Consider the following 21,323-nt stretch of genomic DNA (forward strand, 5'->3'; position numbering starts at 1 on the left):
TGAGTGGCAGGCCTGTGTGCTTGCACGAGCAACCGCTGCTTGTATAAATGGAACTTTGTGCATGTGCGCTTGTCTGCTGTTCGTGTGGCCCAGTTCTGAATGGGCTGTGGCCTGGAAATGGGCCACAGCCCAGATGTTGAGGACTCCTGATTTAGAGTAGACTATTAGGGACCTGTCCTAATAGATCAAGGAGTTTAAAATGTGGTGGGAAAATTATACTTTTCATACTTGCAGGTTTCTGTTAATATATAGCCTGACAATAAAGTGGAATTAGTTCATCTAGTCTTCTTTCCTGCCTGGTATACAGATATCCCTCGATCTACAACCACAATTGAATGCAAAATTTCTGTTCCTAAGCAAGACAGCTGCTGAGTGAGTTTTGCCCCATTTTACCACCTTTTTTACCTGTTCAGTGAATCACTGCATTTGTAAGTTAGCAACACCCAAATCTGCTTTTTCAAGAGGCAACTGGACTTTCTTGTTTTTCTTTGACGACGTTTCGCTTCTCATCCAAGAAGCTTCTAGCTTCTTAGATGTGAAGCGAAACGTCTTCAAGGAAAAACAAGAAAGTCCAGTTGTCTTTTGAAAAAGCACCTTTGGGACAATCATGACCTGGATGACTGAGAATCCCCATAAAAAAGTTAGCAACACAAGTTGTTCAGCAAATCTGACTTCCCCATTGACTTTGCTTTCCCGAAGGTCGCAAAAGGTAATCACATGACCCCAGGACACAGCACAAATACATGCCAGTTGCCAAGCATCTGAATTTCGATCATGTGACCAGGGGGATGCTTCAATGGTCGCAAGCATAAAAATGGTCATAAATCATTTTTTCCGGTGCTGTTGTAACTTCGAACGGTTGCTAAACAAGCTGTTGTAAATCAAGGACCAGATGTATCTGGGAGGGCTGACCTATCTGCACTGTAGCTTTGATTCTTTCCTAGTTATTCTTGTGAGCTGTAGAAATGACTCAAAGGCCACATGAACAGGATTGTGGTTGAATGGGAGGTTTTGCACTGCGGCCACACCATAAATGACACATTAGTACTTGGTTTTCCCCATTGCATTCTACGTATAGAAAAAGAAATCGAAATTAAAACAGGCAATAAACAGGCTTTCTGTTGTTAAATCTGCTTGCTGTATTTTTTGCCTAGGCCCAAAGTTCGGGAGTAAGAGGAGAAATTGCTTTGCTATCAAAATCCAGCAATCTCTCTCACATACCACAGGTTGTAATATTGTGTTGCAATCATCTGTATAATCTGTTATGTTTTAATAATCTGTGGTCAGCTTTAAACACATGACTCCATCTACTTTTGTAAGCTTTTTGAAAATGTATCAGAAGCTGCTGTGGTTCTCCCCACCCCCAAAGAAAGCCGTGTTATTAGAAACCAAAGTGCATTCGCAGTTAGTGAATTGATGAATGACAATTTGGGTTGCAAGAATCAGGAAAATGCCACCCTCTGGGGTTTGTAAAGTACTGTAAAATATTGTGAAAATGTTGTGCAATTACTGGTCTTTCCTACCCCCACCCCCACCCCCCCCTTTCCTGTGTCCAGCCTTTCATAATGACATCTCTGCTTATGTGAATGAGTATATAAATAATACTCATGGTCTGAAATCTGAGATATACTGTTTAGATAAAGAAAACATCAGGAAACTCCAAATAACTCTGAAATGTGAAATACCAAAATATAGTCTATGGAGATTCTCAGTCATCCAGGTCCCAAAGATGCTTTTTTCCGAGAGGCAACTGGACTATCTTTCATTCTCCACCATCCAGTCAGAGCTGAAGAAGCTTCTTGGATGAGATGTGAAACATCTTCAAAGAAAAAACAAGGAAATCTAATTGCCTCCTGAAAAAAGCATCTTTAGGATAACAAAACAGTCCTCCCCAAATAATGAGAACATGTAAACAAGTAGTTAACAATGAATTATTAGCCAAATTCCATCTTGGTTGACCCGAAGGATCAAATTCGGGACAGATCATCACAGAAATGATCTACTGTATGATAGCTAGGAGTTGAAAACTAGTTGATGGCACATAATCAATTAGCACAGACATGTCAAACAGAAGGCCCGGGGGGGGGCAGATCCGGCCCGCGAAGTGGTTTCATGTGGCCCGCGAAGCCATCCTGGAAACAGTGAGGGAACGTCCCCGGCTGCCTTGGCTCTGGCCCAGGCCAGCAAGGAGCCAATGTACAATTTTGTGGTGGTCATCTATGCTGAAATACATTCAGTCTTAGCTCCACAAGGCCATCTGGAAACAGTGAGGGGCTGGCCCCTGCCACATCGGCCCCGCCCCCTGGGTGCACACTAGGGAGGTATCACCCTTTGTGAGGAATGAAGAAATGCACCATCGCCTGGAAGTGGTCAGCACATGGCCCTGCCTACTTCGGGCAGGCTAGGGGCTGGGCAGCGTTGTGCTTCTCTTCAGATTTGTGCCACCCGGCTCAGCCTCTCGGCGCTGTGAGGAGAGGGCCATGTGCTGGCCACTTCCAGGTGATGGTACATTTCTTCATTCCTCATGAAGGATGACACTTCCCCAGCTGCGTTTCTTGCCTGTTTTTCTCCCTCCCTCATCTCAAATATTTTCCCATCGCTCTGTTCTAAGGAAGGAAGGAAGGAAGGAAGGAAGGAAGGAAGGAAGGAAGGAAGGAAGGAAGGAAGGAGAGGGAGGGTCTGAGGGAAGTCCTGCCTTAGTCCTTCCCTGCTGCCCTTTCACCATCCCCTTGCCCCCTCCTCCTGACCTAACCTGGGTGGTCTCCCATCCTATTGCTAAGGAAGCTTTGGAAACAAAGCCAGGTCTCCTCACATGGAGAGGAAGTGGGCCTCCTTATTGACGTTGCCCTCATACCCATCATGAGCAACCTGGCTAAGGAGAGCAAGCACAGCAGCTGGGCACCCCCTTAGGGAAGTGGGGGTGGGCTTAGTGCTGCGGGTGCTTGAGGGCTAGGCTGGGCATTTGACCTCCGCATCACCGTCCAGCCTCTCCCCCCCCACATGGTCTGAGAGGAAGAGTGAGGCTCCTCCAGTGGACCATGCCTCGGCACTTGCCCCAGTCCCATCTCCTTCTGCCAGAGACCCTCAGATTTGTCCCACTCCTGCCCAGGCCCCCATAGGCACCATTGATGCGAACAATGTAGAGCTGGCCATGCCCACCCAGTAGGCCATACGCACTCCAGCCATGCCCAACCATTAGGCCATGCCCACCCTGGCCACACCCACCCGGCCCCTCAAGGGTAACCGCAATGCTGATGTGGCCCTCAATGAAATTGAGTTTGACACCCCTGAATTAGCAGAATTATTAATATTTAATTATCAGCTCTTTAGAAGGCCAGATCCTGAAATTGAAACTCAAATACTTTGGCCACCTGATGAGAAGGAAGGACTCACTGGAGAAGAGCCTAATGCTGGGAAAGATTGAGGGCAATAGAAGAAGGGGACGACAGAGAATGAGGTGGCTGGATGGAGTCACTGAAGCAGTAGGCGTGAGCTTAAATGGACTCCAGAAGATGGTAGAGGACAGGAAGGCCTGGAGGAAAGTTGTCCATAGGGTCGCGATGGGTCGGACACGACTTCGCAGCTAACAACAACAATTATCAGCACTCTGCTTATGTTCAACAGCATAGATGAATGCGAAACTCCCACAATACATTAGAAAATAGTTGCAAAATTGCTGTAAGGTTGAAAAAGTGTTTCTGTTCAAGTGCCTGGAAGTTTGAGATATATTGTTAAACCAGAATTGCAAAACTGCTTCAGTCATTCCTTTACTACTGTATACAATTATACCTATATGTTGCTGTATCTACTGCCACCTAGTGGGTAAACTGTTTTATTCTCCCAAAGGTGATTTTTCAAGAGGCAACTGGACTTTCTTTGTTTTTCCTTGAAGACGTTTCGCTTCTCACCCAAGAAGCTTCTTCAGTTCTGACCTGTAGAAGCTTCCGTCAGAACTGAAGAAGCTTTTTGGATGAGAAGAAAAACATCTACAAGGAAAAACAAAGTCGTTGCCTTTTAAAAAAGCACCTTTGGGACAACCATTATCTGGATGCCTTGATAATCTCCATAGACAATCCTTTTCTTCTGTTCAATTGTGTCTAATACTCAGACACCACCTGGACAAGTCCTTGCAGTTCTCTTGGCAATTTTTCCCCCCCAGAATGTTTTGCCATTGTCCCCTTCCTAGGGCTGAGAATGAGTGACTGGCCCAAGATCACCCAGCTACAGTAGTTTCATGCCTAAGGTTAGGACTAGAACTCACCCTCTCCCCGTTTCTAGCTTGATGCCTTAACCTTTACACCAAACTGGCTCTCCATTTTTAATTTTTTAACCCCTTTTTTCATATACAGCTCAAGTTGGTGAACATACCTAATACACCTTCCTCCTCTTATTTTCCGCACAACAACCCTGTGAGGTGAGTTGGGATGAGTGACTGACCCAAAGTCACCAAGCCAGTTTTGTTGCCTAAGGTGGGACTAAAACTCACAGTCTCCTACTTTCTCAAAACAAATTGAGAATATTGAATATGTATATAAGGTCCTCAATCCTTGTTTGCTGGCCTAGATTATCTATATTGACTGACTTTTTTTTAAAAAAAATGTTTTAATAAGAGGTAACCAAATTGGAAGCTAACATGTTTCAAAGCAAATACAATTTACTGCTTTGCAAGAATAACCTGAGGTCTCCTAAAAGCTCCACTAAGATAGTAGAAATATCGGAGGTGGGGTGGAGGGAGAGTTAATTTCCAGGTAAAAAACTGTGCTTCAGTGGATATGCCTTGAATATTGTTTGAATCCAAGCCATGATGTCCTATAGTCCAGAGTTCCCCAACCTTTCCGGCCTTGCGAATGGGCAGGGGAGGGGGAAAGGGGATGGTTCTGCATGAACGGCTGGCAACCGTTGTTGTGATTCAGGGTCAGCCTGTGGGTTCGGCAGTTGGGTCAGATGAATCAGAGGAGGAGGAGGGGGGTGTTGAAGAGCTTGCTGAGGGGGTTGGAGAGCTTGCTAATGAGAGCCCTCAGCCAGGCCCCTCCCACCTGGTCACGACGGAGACCCAGCTGTATGAGCCTGACAGCGTGGATGAAGATGACCCACAGCTGGCCCTGTTCAAGGACGCCCGACGCAGGAGGCAGTCAATCAGGAGTAAACAGAGGAAGGCAATGGGGCACCTCGGAAGGAGGCAGAGAGAAGCCACACCCTGAACTGTATAAAAGGGGAATGCGTGGGAGGGCTGGTTTGCTGAAGGCAACCGCTTGAATAGCTCCTGTTTCATGGTTCGTGTCTTGTTTGTTTTTGTAACCATAAATTTGGTAGGCTTAGTTCCAGCCTCTTGCCTTCTTGTAAAAGGGGTTGTCCCTGCCTTTTCTGCAGGGCCGGTAGCAGGCTGGTACAGAACAACCATGTGCACACGTGCACAGCTCCATTTGCACAAGCAGCATGTGCGTGCCTGCCGTGCCTGCAAATGGAGCACACATGCACATGCTCACCTGCGGCCCATAAGTTGGGGACCCCTGCTATAGCCCATGCTTGATAAGTTAGCATATTTTCCAAACCTAAGCCACTATGATTTAAACAAACCATGACTGAGCAAATTAAAGTTTAGCACAATCTGTGCTAAAGATGAGTCAGATGTTGGAAAATAAAAATTACATTCAAGATTCCTGCATTTCAACACAAAGAGTAACCCAATAAAGTAACATTATTATTTATTTTCAGAAGTCACTAAAAAAAACTGCAGTGAAACTTTTTTTTTAAAGAGACAATTGGAGTAAAGCACATTTGGAAAGGTACACAGTCTACGTCTATTATTGCACTTATCTTTTTACAACAAGGCATTTAAAAATAATCTGAACACAAAGGACATATTTATAAAAACGATTGTGTTAATATACAACATCGTACTGGAAGTAATGTGTTGCAGTTAAAAAAAAAGACACCCACACAGAATTGTGATCTGTTTCTTACAAGAGGCAGTGGTGTTGCCAGGAGAAGTCAAAAAAGTAAAGATGGCAGCTGTATTCCCACCAAGCCCTGCCCCTTTTTTTTACACGAATCAGGTGTTTTGATTGCATGCTTGGGAGGCCATTTTGACTCTTTTGACACACACCTGGGTAAAAGGGGGTAGTAAACTTATGTCTGGGTGGCTGTGGGGTCATCCATTGGGTGTCACATAAATGTTCCAAAGGTAGAAATTAATCTGTTAAGCACCGAGTTTGCTCTCTATAACCCTTGTTTACTGTCTCAACTATGGTGTGATTTTGAGTTCTCCCATCTTTCCATTGTGTTACTGTACAACTTCCATGCTCAATTCGTTCCTTACAAGGTGCCACTTTCTATGACACGACAAATATATATTCCACCCAGCTTCTGCGATATGCTAATTTCAGATCCACTAATTTAAAATTATTATTATCAAGCTGACAGCTCATCCATAATAGGGATAGTTAATGGATAGAGCAAGGTAACAGACAGCATAAAAATAAAATTAATCATAAATTTTAAACGATATTCGTTTTCCCCCACATAATTAACTTTTATGTCTGGCAAACAGATGGACTTACACAGTCTGAATACATTCTGAATACCCTTGTCATGATTCCAAATTAATATTTATAAAATTATAATACATTAAGTTCACTTTTCATGTATAGATCAAGTGACTGATGGCGAATTTGCAGACAAAACATCTTAATTTAAAGATGCCTTTATCCTAGCAATTCTGGAAGGAAACACCAGCATGCCAACCGTGCAACGGTAGGCAATGTATCAGTCAATGCTCAGATTTCAACCTTGCTCCATACTAATTTAATGTTATATCAGCACTACATACTACCAGAATCCCTTTGGTCATATTGGCTACAGAATTTTGGTATTTGTAGTTCCTGTGCTTCTGCATGGCACTAACTTGGGGTAACTCACTCTTAACAGGAAAAAGAAAATGGAAAGAGCAAGCTGAGGAAGATTTACAGATGGTGATTCATTTATGTATAAAGATACAGGTAGTCCTTAACTTAAAACCGGTTGCCTAGCAACTGTTTGAAGTTCAGATGGACTTACCTGAGGAAGGTACTTATTATACGAATGCAAAGTTCTGATAGTCAGCCCGCTCCTCAGTCATATGACCACAACTGGGGTACATTTACGGCCATGGTGGTGTCCTGAGGTCACATGAATGTGTTTGATGATGGTTTTTCTGGAAATCAGCATTTACTTCTGGGTTTTGGCAAAACTGGCCCATAGGAAGCCATGGGTTAACTTAGTGACCATGGTGGTCACTTTATAACTATGGTATTCGCTTAATGACTGCTGTAAAAAAAGTCATAAAATCAAATCAGTCATGTCACCAATCCATTTTATGACCCATCGCAAATTACGACTGTTGGGGAAGGAGGCTGAAATATTTTATTGAAATGGTCTTTTATGCAAACATTAATGCGGGGACGAAGATGGTTGGTTAAGCTTCCTTCAGCCTCAGACTGCAAACTGCCCCAACCCTCTGAGAAGAAAAAAAAAATGAACCCAGAGATTCTGAAACAACAAACTTCTCCTTTGCAGAACACACCTCTCAACCACTGATTGGTTGCAGGGCCCCAAGCTCCACCTTCTGCTGCCTGGCTAACCAATAAGGAAGGGACTGATGGTATAATGAGGCCTTGCCTTGCCAACCCCATTATAGTGGCTTGTGTTACACTAAGCCCTTCCTGCAGAAAGTGAATAGGGCTGTGGAATACAATTCTGCTAACCGGTTGTAATAGTGATTTTGATAGAGCTAGCATGATGGTGAGCTGTCCAAGGTGCTGGAAAAGATATGACTTGAGTTAGGGGCTAACCAGATTAAACGCTGAATGTTGTTACCAACAAAGGTAAACTGGATTGCAATCAATTTGCAATAAATCCCATTAAATGTGTGTGGTTTTTCTTCCTGAAAGCACTTCTTGTAAATGCCCATATGGATTGGGGTCATCTGCAGGGGTTTCCCCCGAAATCATGGAAGAGACTGTGCTTGTGCAAAGCCCCGCCTCTTTTTAGGCACATCCTGATGCACCTAAAAATGAGGTTAGGGCTTGAATCACATTGGTTGCAGCTGCCATTTTGATTGTTTTTAGCCCCACCCTGTGAATATGTGGCTTCAAATAAATATACAAAATAAATCCACTCACCACAAGGGTGATATGGCTTGGCGTAAATGGGTTTGTCATAAATATAAATCTCATTTGGTGTTTAAAATCTGGAATTGAGGGTTTGATAGTGACATAGGAATTTAAGGCAACAGGAACAATATATATATATTTAATTAATTTCCAATATTTGTCATTTCCTTGAAAACTAATCTCCCCCCTCCAATTTATTTTAGGATTATCATACCGCTTTGTGCTGATATCTGCCTCTCCCTAACCCCCCATCATCCTGGTTTATTTAAAAGCAAGACCAAACAAAACCAGGCCAACCTCCCTTACATTTAGCTCTCTGCCCAAAATAATTTCCCCACTAAAATGATTTGTCAGGCATGTGCTTTGACTATGTGTAGAAGTATTCAGAATTAGTGCATGTGATACTGTGATGAAGTGTGTAAATAAAATTAATTTTTGTTCATTTTGAGATTGTGAACTACATACACATTTTCCACAATCTAGAGGGAACACGTGCAATCACACAGAATCTTTAACTGTCTATTTAAGAAACTGCTACCACAGATCCACAAAAAACCTGCTAAAACCAACATTTTAGAATAGAATTGGAAGTTATGGCCATATAGAATTGAAATTCAGAAAAAACCCACATTTTCAGGCCCGGATTTGTAATTTGTTTTCTCTTTGTTTTGAAAGCCACAGGAGGTGGCAGCATCTGAGAGATCTTCAAAAAGCTATGTAGATCAGACCTGGTGATCTCTTAGATGAGGAACACTCTAGATTAAACTACAAGCTGTAGACTTGAATGAAAAGTCAAGGAGCTAAAAAAAAGCCCTTAGGAAGTAAAAATGAAGTGGGTGACAGCAAATGATTTCATACCATAGCAAAACAAACAAACAAACAACCCCCCCCCCCAAAGGATACATGGAAGTAGTAATCAGGAATAGAGCACAACTGTCTTTATCAATTGTTCCTTCCATTTCATCTCAAAGGTATTGAATGCAATTTTAGGTAAATCAAAGAGTGCCTTTCTGTAAAGATGCGATCTTGGTTTACTGCCTTATTTTAATCTAGTGTGCTTAAGTTCCATTTTTCTAAAATTCTAAAATTCTTCCAATTTAAATTCTAGAGGCCAATAACTGTGATTCTGGATGATAAACACTGAACATTATATCCCTACTAAACTGTCCTAGAAAAACAACAATTGTTTCTAATTATATTTTCTCCCTGTATCTGTTCTTCAATGTACATATAGTGTCACATCCAGGTTTGGTGATTTAATATTGACAGTTGAGACATTTTCATTAGCACTCCCCAGGTCCTTGAAAAAAATTCTTACCTCTACAATAGAAAACACATATTTTTTCCCCCAGACATTCTTATTTTTTTAAACTAAAAGCATGCTGGACCCACAAAAGCAGCTGAAGTCAAAACTACCTGGTATATCTAGAAAACCCTTGTGGACAATTTCATCACTCAGTCTGAGTTACAAAATGTAAAAATTTCAGACAGACACATTCAAATCATTCAGACATTTTAAAAGACACTCAGGTTTCCTAATACATAGTACGTTTCCCAATAAATAGTAATCAGTTTACAAAATTTACGGCAAATACTTCTCTTTGAGTGCTAAGAGTTTAAGAAGGACCATGAAAATGAGTTCATGGCTAAACCTGAGGTGTCCTTTGCAGGGCCAGTGGCTTCCAGATCAATATATGAAGCTGTCTTTCACCAAATCAGGCCACTGGTCCTTCTAAGCTGAGCTTGTGCTGTTCTAGTTGGCAACAGCTCTTCCGGATCTTTGGCAAAATCCTTTTCCAGCTCTGCATGTTCTGATATCCAAGACCGTTGAGTTGGAGATGCCCAGAACTAAATCTGAGAGCTTCACCTTCAGTGAGCTACAAATGCTGGGAACAATAACCCCAAGTGATGGAAAAGAAGATACCATAACTCTTCATTATAATAATAAGAAACCAAATGCAATCTCTCTCTTTTTTGCCCCCTGTATATTACCGAACTTTCCATAGAACCAATGCAAAACACTTTATTGTGCCATCTTTGGCATTAAAAGGAAACGACACCAACAGCCATCGATTTAATGTATAAAATGCAGGGATTCCCCCCCCCTTATTGCTCAAAGATTTGTATAGTTGGTATCAGGCTATGTGGCAGATGCCCTTTGCACCCACTCCTTTGTAGTCTTCTCCTATCCTATGTTCCTCCCCCCCCCAGTTCACGGGTATACTGTAGAGAGAGAGACAGAGAGAGAGCAGACCGTAAACACAAAGCATTGCTTCTGAGTGTCGGTGGCAAAGATTGAGTAAGAATTCAGTAAGAAGGAAGTAATCTGTTGGGAAATTATGGCACCTTCCATAAGCGTGGAAAGAAAGACACCATCTGCAAAACAAGAGCACATTAAATCAATTCCTTGCTTAGGTCAGCTCCAGAGTTTAGGGGATTCATTGAAGATATCTCATTTTTTATGAACTGCTGTGCCTCCTATCCAGAGAGTCAGTGCAGGCAGTAGCCACTATGATGACTTGTGTTCCTGCAGTTGCTAAGTTCTTGTTTATTTATCTTCTCAGTGCAGGAGTTGATTGCAATTAAGAGAACCAAAGTGTGCCCATAGGCCCTCCAATGAGGTCTAAACACGGGGTAACTGCCTGACCATATTGACTCTTGATACCAATCTTGCATATGTATCTTGATGCTTCTCGACTGATTAAACCATTCTGACCTAGTAGAATAACATCCCAGATGCCACCATTCCAGCTCCTGACAAGAAAAACTGGTAAGGTTGTGCTCCAAAGGTAAGTGGAACTCAGGGATCGGGATCCGTCATTCCGGTGGCCGATGCTTCCTGATCAGCAGGTGAATGGGCCCCTCTGGGACAGACTTGATGATGTTCCACGCATCGTAGTGCATGAGTCCAAGCAGGGATTTCCCCCCAATCGCAAGAATTTCATCACCCGCTTCCAGTTTTCCAGCTTGTTCAGCAGCGCCACCTGTTGGCAGAAGTATCAAAGTGCAGATTGGTAGAAAGACTGAAAAAAATAAAGAAACGCTATTTCTAGTGTTAAAATACAGTACATTACAGTTCGTGTACAAAACCTCTATAGGTTATTTTCTTTTAAAGTTGCATTGAGCATTTCTGATAAACAGGGTAAGAATAGTGGCATACTGAAAGCAGATTAGGAATTGGCTGGTCTGTTGGGTGAAATGGGTCTCCTTTTTATTTCTGCACATAAATAAAGGCCATTCAGACTTGTAAAGAGGGCAGTGAGATTTCAGACTGCCTTTAGCAGAGGGGAAAAACAGGATTTTCAGAAAATTGTCCAAGTTACCTTTAAAAATTCTTTTGATGAGCAAAGGTCTGTCTCCAGATACTGAAGCTTTCCCACCATCCAGGCTGAAACCCAAGCCAGCAGAAGTCTTCAAAAGTTCAACACAAAGGGCCCCATTCAGTTCTCCACTTGGACCTTTGGAGAGAGAAAAAAACTCAGGAAACTTGCTCTAATGATCAAATATAGGGTAATCACCTATAAGAGGTCACACCACAGAGAGCACAAAGTAGGCTTTGACAATACATCAGAGACAGGTCTAGTTCTCCAAATCTTCGGAAATTATAAATCATATTTCGCAGTCTTTCCTTCCTCCTGTTATTTCTATTGTTTGAAATGGAAAGTGGACCACCTGAGGCTTCTTTTTTAGCTGTGGGAGCAGGGCTTCAGTTATGCTGTTAGAATACTGGAACTTGGATTATACAAATGCATATAAATCTAAATGTCTCTGGAAATAAAATGCTCATATTTATCATCTGATTTGTAAACCAAACGTCGAGAGCCACTGTCAGATTTCCAGCTGTTCTGCGTGAAAATCTAGCAGTTCTGTTCTGTTTCTGCCTGAGATATCTAAGCATCTTCCTATTTTTCAAATGATTGTTTGGATACTAAAGGAGTCCAATTGACAATTGAATGTATTGTCATATTTTCACTTACTCCATCCAAAAATTTAGAATTAAGAGTATGAATCTTTTGGGGGCAGCTCTCCCCACCACTGCTATGATTTCTTGAGAGAGCAGAAGGACAGGTGAATTCATTTCAAACACTACTGGACCGATGTTGTACGGTACCTGCTTCACTTCCTGTGGCTGCATCCACCAAAGTTGACCTATCAGAAGTAGGCATCTCTTTGCTCTGAGGAGGCATCCTTCCTCTGTCTTTCTCCTTTTTGATGACCACGATGGCATATTTATGGAGCCTGGCCTGATGAAGCGCGTTGAGTACATCCCCATGGACAGAACCCGTCAAACAAGTGCCATTGATAGAAAGAATTAGGTCACCACGGTGGATTTTCCCCTCCTGGGAAGCCACCCCTTTGGAGAACACCCGATGGACCTTCAAGAAGACACATTACGATGAAGCTTGTCAATGGATCAAAGAACTGTTAGCAGATTTAAAAGATTCTCCTTTTCTCCAGTTTAACTAACTGATTTGTGTGTGCCTTCGAGTCGGTCTTTACTCTTGGCAACTGCTTAGACAAGACCCTGCAGTGTTCTTAGCAAGATTTCAGAAGTAGTTTGCCATTATCTGCTTCTTAGGGCTGAGAGACAGTGACTGGCCCAAAGTAACTCAGCTGGCTTTGTGCCCAAGGTGAGACTAGAACTCATGGTCTCCTGGTTTCTATACATCTTCACATGAACAGAAGTTCAGTAATGGTGCCTTTTGAACTGTTGGAAAAAATGTGAGACAATATCCAAATTCACAGAATCTGGCTCCTGGTATTAATAATACCAGCTGTAGCCTTTTATTTGTCAATTACTATGCAACATAAAATACGCAACCTAGAGCAAAGCAAATGTTCAAGATACAAAGGCATGTTGAATTATCAGCTGATTAAAAATGAAGGCCAATAAATCTACCAAATATGTAAATTGGCAGCTCAATTCATTATGAAATTTTGGAAGCCAACCATGATGTGTTTCAGAAGGCTAAGAAAAGGTCAAAGTAAAAGTTTCCCATGTCTAGTTGTGTTCAACTCTAGGGCATGGTGCTCATCTCTGGTTCTTGGCCCAGGGATCCAGCGTTGTCCGAAGACATTTTGCATGGTCATGTGGCCAGCATGGCTATATGCCAAACATGCATGGAATGCTGTTACCTTCCCACCAAAGTGGTACCTATTAATCTACTCGCATTTGCATGTTTTCGAACTGCTAGGTGAGCAGGAGCTGGGGTAAGGAACAGAGGCTCACCCTTTCGTGTGGTGCTCAGGTCTGTCTGAACCCAGGCTGTCAGCTTTCCATCTGACAAGCTCAGAGTCTTTAGCCTCTGAGCCCTTGCTTCCTCTATGAAGGTTAGGAAGGAATGGACTAAATAACTGGAGCTACCTAAAGGCCAGTCTAGGCTGGTGTTCTGTCCTTGGAGAAGCTTCCAAGCCAGGCATAATACAGAGAGTAAAGGAATGTGTTCTCTTGCCCAAAAGATACCAGTGATAGTCAAACAGACCAACCCATGCTATACAATGTAGTTGAATATGATCATGTGAGCCAAGTCTCTGTGGAAGTTGATGGAAAGATAATATAGCACTGTGCAGGAATGTCAGCCAAACTCAGAAGCAAATGCTTCCAATGTTTAAAACAGATGCTTCTTGTAATATTTTGAGCCAAATTTCCAAGACAGATACATACTTTTTGGAAGATGATTTTGAGCGGCCCAGGCAAAGGGGCTGCACTTTGGGTTAACAAGATCCTTTGCTCCACAAAAATAATGCTCTTTGCCTTGTCCAAGAGCAGAAATTATGCATTTTGCCTCCAGGCTGGTTTGGAGAATTCCCCATATACTTCTTGCAAAGGGAAATACCAGAAGAAATCCCAAAATAATAAGCAAAGTAACATAGCAGCTTCACTTCGCTCACAGCTTCGAAAAATTTCACCCAAAGCTTCATTGAAGCCACCCCCCACCTTTGACACAGTCCTAGTCTTAGTGTCCCAGCAGATGGCAGCATTTAGCTGACCCTGGCTGACTTTGAGAAGCTAAGTGGGGTTGGATTTCTTTAGTTTGGATGGGAAACACCTGAAAGTCCCATGGCTGATTGAGAAGTTGTAAGACACCAGAAAGGAGACAATGGCAAACCACTGAACTTAACTTGAGAAAGGTTTTGCCTTCAGTCTCAAGGTATTCATCTCTACCATTGAAGAATTTGTTTCTGTAAAAGGCAGGGAATCATTCAGAAAAACACATAGGCAAGTTGCACTGAACTCCTAAATGGACTATAAATAATGACAAAATGAATTTCAAATTCACCCCAAAGTAAGTTGGGCCTAAAGACTGTAGCTGAGCAAAAATAAAATCATCTAAGTGTACAGAGAAACGAAGCCAATTCAATAAATAAATTTGGATTACATAAGTAAGATTCCATTTGATATTGCCAAAAATCCAATGATCCTAAAACATTGTTGTAGGTGAGTAGTTGCAGTTCATATAAGCCACAAACGTTTAACTAATGTATTTCCTACAGCTCTTTGGAAAAGTTTTTCCAGGTCCCAGTGGAAAGACTAGGTTTGGGGATCCTGGAATACAAAGCATATGATTGGAAGTATTATAGGGCTTGGATGGAGCTAATGTTAGGATTTCCAGTTGCCAAGATATGTGTGAGCCTATCACGGATACTTATCTTGGCAAACTTGTGTGCATCAGAGTTTATCTGGCATGCAAGCCGACTTGCCTCTCTGATAGCATCAACAGATGGGATACAAAATGAAGCAAGCAAACTTTCACAATAGGATTGTACAGCTAACTCATGCCTTGATAAATGAGTTCTTGATCTAATTTCCAGCTGGCTTTGCAACCCACTTAGAAGAAAGGTGCAGTCGCTACTTACGATGATTGATTTTTGTTCCAGGTCTATTCCGCCAGCGACGCTAAATCCCAGGCCAGAACCTTCCTCTTTATTCAAGACTACAAAGTAAATATCTTCCTTGCTCTGATCGCCCCCCCCAAAAAGGAGGGGGAGGAAGGGAAGGGAGGGGGGGGGAAGGAGACAAGACAAAATATCCAAAGATTAAAACCATTGAAAGAGTACACCACACAATTAACACAAAATGCCTGCAAGATGAATCAGGCATTTTTTTTAAAAAAAGTCTAACTTTTTCTTAAAATAGCTACAATTTCAGAAATTAAAGTTTTTAACCTCGAAAGCCTAAAGAAGAGATTTGAGTTTATTTAATGTCACCAAAACAGTATAAGGACTCAAGCAAACGACAGCTTAGTAGTTTAAACTGCCTCTTCCAGAGTTCAGGCCTGGAATTAACTTTTAGTGGCAGGCACATCCATCCATCAAGTTTGTAATAAAAGGAAAAGTGTCATCTGCACAGGTAGCCAAACTCTAATCTCACCAAGCAGAAAAGCAGAAATGGAATGACAGGCACATGTGGATCACATAGAGCATGTGAGCAAAACATGTGTCCAGCTATTCGTTTTGAATTGTGGAGGTGCCTCACGGTGTTCAGGCTCACCCTGTGCACAAAACTGAAAGTCTTGGATTGAGACTTGATGAGGGGAACCCCCCCCCATTATGAATTGAGCTACCTCATCTCTAAGCAATTTAAAGCACCTCGCAGAAGAAATCAAACTATTTGAAGGCATTCCTGTCTCCACCAAGCATTGGTGCTATGAAACAATCAACAGAGGACCTTTTCCAGGTTTATGAAAGGCAAGGTGAATAAGTGGAGACTAGGGCAGTGATGGTGAACCTTTTAGAGACCGAGTGCCCAAAAGCCGCCCCCCCACCCCTGTCCCTGCTCTGCCCTGCCTTCTGGACCACCCACCACCTCCATGCCCGCCTCAGATCACCCAGACATCCCAGCAGCGCCATGGTGGCCATGCCCTCCACCCGTGCCCCACAGAATCATCTGTGTGCGACGAGGCACAGGGGCGGAGTCTTGTCCCCGGTGCCTGGCTACCATGTCCTTGGCTGCACTGCTTTCCGTGGGCCGCACCCGGGGGTGACTCTCCTTGGGGGGGCTACTGGTGAGGAGGGGGCCATGGGAGGAGGCGGGGCTGGGGTGACGGTGCGTGTGCCCACAGAGTGGGCTCCGAGTGGTGTCTCTGGCACGCCTGCCATAGGTTCGCCACCACTGGACTAGGGTCTTTTCCGTGAGAGTACCCAATTTATGGAAACCTCTGTCCATGGAAATTCACCTGTTTCTAACTTCAGGTAAAGACCTACACCTTCTCCCAGTCTTTTAATTTTAGGTCAATATTTGACTATTTTCAGTACTGTTGTACTATTACTCAAAAGCCGTTTCACTTTCCTGGAAAACATTTCTGCTCCCATGCAGTGCAACTTCTAATGCTTAGCAGTCCCAAACCTGTGATACAGAAGAATGCAAACAGGGGACAGGAACAATGAAAACTGGATACCATGACTTGACAAAGTGACACCTTTGTTTTTTTAATTGTTCTTTGTTACATTAAGTCCAATCTGGAACACTTATGCTCACATGGGGAGGAAGTGGGAATATAAAAATGCTAAAATTCAGGTGCTAGCTTTGACATAGTTCAATAGAAAGACTTCTATTACAGAAGCAGTTCAGCCAGACCAGACAGTCTTTAATTTGAATCCTAATTGCCAGAAATGTGGCAGAATCTGATAAATATGAAGTAGGCAAACTTTTGTTATCCAGAAGCCATGCATTTTTCTTTGTTAAGGTTTTTTTTTCTGGTTGTTTAAAACTATAGTAGGCAAGGTTGGGATTTTTCAGGTAGTTAGCTTATATTTTGGTATTTCACTAAACATTTTTTTAAAAATGTGCTAAGATACTCTGATGGCTCCTGCAATTTCTTTATTTTGTTTCTTGTTCAAGATATTGCTATTTAATACTAAAAAATAACTCAGAATCCATGAAGATTGGGATGGTAGACAGATAAATCATACAAATAAAAACTGTTGGAAACTTGTTGCTTATTAGTAAATTTCAGTGGGACAGAAACACAGAATTTTGAGGGAGCAAAAAAAATGGTGACAAATGAACCTTGAATTGATAATTGGTCAGTTCCCCATTTGGACATATTCCCTAAAAACTAGATACCTTATGGCTTTTCTATTCTCTATATATACAGATTTTGATAGATCCCAAACAAAAAGTTCCATTTTTGATTTTTTAAAAGCAGAGAATGAGCCAAACATGAAACCAAGACAACAAATAAAGATTTGTTGGCCCAAGTTTCCTTAGAAGAAAGACAAGATGATGAAAAATTAGAAAACTTCAGAGAATCATCTTGCTCTGCACTTAAAGGACAAGTTCTGAATTGCATAATATTTTCCAGCTCCCGTGCCACTTCGGACTTAATAGCAGATGTGAGGAAATATGCAGACATGGCCCATTTTCCAAAAAAGCATTGAGTTTCATAAATATTTGAGTTCTTGGATTTTTACAAACTGGCATGAATAAACCATTTTTCTCAAGACCCATGTGAAAATACCTAAAATGACTCTGGATTATTCTTGACATAATCCAGTTTTGGTATTTTGGCAAGATGTGCCAAGCCCACCTGAGTCAATCCAAATTGTTTTAACCAGGTAATGGAATAAAACCAAGGAATTGTGAGAAGTCTCCCACTCAAAGAATTACTTATATATATAGGTAAGGTAAAGGTTCCCCCGCACATGCATGCTAGTTGTTTCTGACTCTAGGGGCCGGTGCTCATCTCCGTTTCAAAGTCGAAGAGCCAGCGCTTGTCCGAGGACGTCTCTGTGGTCATGTGGCCGGCATGACTAGACACCAAAGGTGCACGGAACGCTGTTACCTTCCCACCATAGTGGTCCCTATTTTTCTACTTGCATTTTTTACGTGCTTTTGAACTGTTAGGTTGGCAGAAGCTGGGACGAGTAACAGGCGCTCACTCTGCTACGCCACACTCGGGATTCAACCCGCCAAACTGCCAACCTTCTGACTGACAATCTCAGCGTCCTAACCCACTGAGCCACCACGTCCCTTACTCATATATATATATGAAGCCTCAAATTGTGGTCTGCAGAAAAGTCATCAAACAGCTTAAGCATTTTATTATCCTGTGAAGAGAGACTGAAGGAGCTGGACATGATTAGCTGTGACAAAAAAAAGGACCAAGAAGAAATATTATTTCAGATTTTTTTAAAAAAAATATCACACAAAGCCTACTGTCTCTTGTTCCAGAGTGCAGAACACAGAGCAATGGACTAATGTTACAAGAAGACAGGTGGTTATAGAAGGCCAGAGAAAAACTTCTTAAAAGTGAAGAACAGTTTGATAGGAAAACCAGCTATGGAAAGAGTAGTGGATTCTCCTTTGTTGGATATCATCAAATGAAGACATCCAACAGATTCTTACTTTCAGGAAGGGATTGTTTTTGATGGCCTAATTGCAACCTCGGAATTCTCAGATTCACTGAATTTGCACAATGACACAAACTCAGTGGGTGTTAAGTCCAGTATTGGCAGACAACAGTTTGGTTGTTTCCACAATTCGTATTTTTTTTATATTTTTGTATTTCCTTTTTTCCTTTCTCCCCTTTGCACAATTTCCTCCCGTGCAGAGAGGAGAGATCACTGAAACTTTTCTTTTCTGAACCTGCTAACAAAATACTTTCCAAAGAAGTGCTAACTGCTGGTTAACAAGCACAGCTCTGCGACCTTAGTTAATTAGCACCCTCAGCTGGCTTGCACTGCTGCCTGAAACTGGCAAGACCCTAATCAGTTTCACCCTAAAGGTTTTCCTTTGCTTAAGTGGCTTCCAGTTCCAGCACAATAAGCAAAGAGCATCCCATGTGTATTCCCCATCGTGTGTCTACTTACTTGTCTTATAATCTCTTCCTCTCCAACGAGTGTAAATACAAATATTAATTTCCCCTTGTTAGTGATCTCAGAGCCAAGGTGAGGACTCCAAGTGGTGGGAGAGTGGGGGGGAAAAAGAGCTATAAGATTTACCCCTTTTTCCCACCTTCTTTGTGAATTGTGAATTCAGAACCCTTCCTCCTTGTTTCAGCTCAGATCCTGATGTTGTAAATTGGTTTAGGGCAGGGGTAGGCAACCTTGGCTCTTTTGTGACTTGTGGACTTCAACTCCCAGAATTCCTCAGCCAGCCAGGAATTCTGGGAGTTGAAGTCCACAAGTCATAAAAGAACCAAGGTTGCCTACCCCTGGTTTAGGGGAAATTTCTTAATAAACTCTTTTCAAGATTTACTACCATCCTGGCATCATTCTTTTGTATGCAAATAGAATAGCATAGAAATTCTTTATCGGCCAAATGTGATTAAACCCACAAGGAATTTGTCTCCAGTGCATAAGCTTTCAGTGTATGTGCAAAACAGCAAAGTACAGGTAGTCCTCAACTTACAACAGTTCATTTACTGAGTGTTCAAAATTACAGTGGCACTGAAAAAAAGTGACATGACCGTTTTTCAGACTTAGGACTGTTCCAGCATCCCAATGGTCATGTGAACAAAATTTAGGCACTTGACGTCTGACTCAGATTTGTGACGGTTGCCATGTCCCAGATTCATGTGATCCCCTTTTGCGACCTTCTGACAAGCCAATTCAATGGGGAAGCCAGATTCACTTAACAACCTTGTGACTGACTTAACAACTGCAGTGATTCACTTAACAGCCGTGGCAAGAAAGGTGGTAAAATGAGGCAAAACTCATTTAACGAATGTCTCCCTTAGCAACTGGGGCTCAATCGTGGTCGTGAGTCAAGGACTACCTGTAAATAATAATCATAATAACAAAGGATAGTAATCATAACATTGATGCCAACAGAGAATTTAGTGGAACTTTTGCAAACATGCACATATATTTAGAAGCATTTAGAGGTTGATTGGTAACTGCGACAGTTCCATGCCAATGGTTTTGTGCAAGTCTAAGTTGGAGATCAGAGTCAATTGATGTCTGACATGATTCTGATTTGTTGAAAATCTCAGTGAAATTGTTTTTCTTAGGATAACTGCAGCTCTGCAGCCCTCTCGAGCAGGTTCATCTTCCCCTTGCTGGCAATTCCTTCCCACCCACTTCCAGATTCCTGGCTTCATACGTTCACAGGGCTGTCCCACCTCTCTTACCATACAGTAATTTTTTGGCCTGTTCCTAAACCTTGTCTCTTTCACTATAAATAGTTTCATACTCATCTTCTCCCAATCCACTCGTCATAACAACATTTAAACAAGATCATTGCTACTAGTTTCAAAACTGTTTTCATTTCACCTTCACAGCTCACAGGGGGATTTAAATGCAATAATGGGATTGTAGAAAAAGGACTGCAAAGCCTCTGGGAGATATCAGTGCTTTTGTTGTGTGTGTGTGTGTGTGTGTGTGTGTGTGTGTGTGTGTGTGTACAAACATAGCTTCCCAAACATAGCAACCCTTCTGAATTTTTTTTTAAATTATAAAACACAGAGAAATATATCTACTGAAAACATGGATGTGCGGAAGAGAATTTTATTTTAGATTTGTGTCAATGGAAGAAAGTATTTCTGTTACTACACGATGGATGATAGTTTGGGACAGGCAACTGATTGAATTACAGTCTTTACCTTCTCCTCTTGGTGAGATGAAGGGAAAGTTGAGGAACATATAACTGACCTATTGTGTACTTTGCATCTTCTCTTTATTCTGAGGCTAAGCAGAATTGAAGGTGTTAGCAGGCTGCTTTCCAGCAGCTTTTCAAGGGATTGGGGGGGGGGGAAGGTGTGTATACACTCACATACCCATATTTATATACCCACATGTGTAGCTGTACATCTAGGCTTACCTCTGCTTGTGCTTTGATTTCCTGAAGTAAAGAAGAAACATCGCTTTTCATTGTCACCGAAGATAAAACAGACTGCAATTTCTGCTGATCCAGAGAGGAAACCAACAATTCATCCAAGCTAAAATACAACATATGCAAAATTGACATTGGGTGAGACTGAAGAAAGAAGACGCCTGGTTTAATATTAGCACATAATATCTCCACTGTCTATTTCTAAATGTGAAAAGGACCAGGAAGTACAATTTGTAATACCCAACCAAATCTGATTCATAGAGAAAAAGCCGCTGAAATTCTAGTGCAGATATTAAGACTTTGATTCCTTTCATGGTGATACATTGTCAAAGAGAAGGGAAAACAAAGAATGCATAAAAAGTGCTTTAACACAAAAATGAAAGAAATACAACAACGGT

The 21,323-nt window shown here is 42.0% G+C and overlaps 1 protein-coding gene across 1 annotated transcript in view; it reads right to left on the reverse strand.

Annotated features, from left to right (window-relative positions):
* Nucleotides 1-7,702: 7,702 nt before the first annotated feature.
* PDZD2 (PDZ domain containing 2) overlaps nucleotides 7,703-21,323 on the reverse strand; it is a gene marked incomplete at its 5' end in the record, with an annotated part of 204,392 nt that continues 190,771 nt past the window's right edge. Inside the window, 5 exons of the mRNA XM_081320244.1 lie at nucleotides 7,703-11,134; nucleotides 11,474-11,608; nucleotides 12,262-12,526; nucleotides 15,009-15,110; nucleotides 20,914-21,031. Of these exons, the coding sequence (XP_081176370.1) occupies nucleotides 10,968-11,134; nucleotides 11,474-11,608; nucleotides 12,262-12,526; nucleotides 15,009-15,110; nucleotides 20,914-21,031 (787 nt within the window). The 3' untranslated portion in view covers nucleotides 7,703-10,967. The remainder of the gene's footprint in view (nucleotides 11,135-11,473; nucleotides 11,609-12,261; nucleotides 12,527-15,008; nucleotides 15,111-20,913; nucleotides 21,032-21,323) is intronic.

This window comes from Vipera berus (assembly GCF_964194415.1).
Source record: "Vipera berus genome assembly, chromosome: 2".
In the NCBI taxonomy this organism is placed as follows: domain Eukaryota; kingdom Metazoa; phylum Chordata; class Lepidosauria; order Squamata; family Viperidae; genus Vipera; species Vipera berus.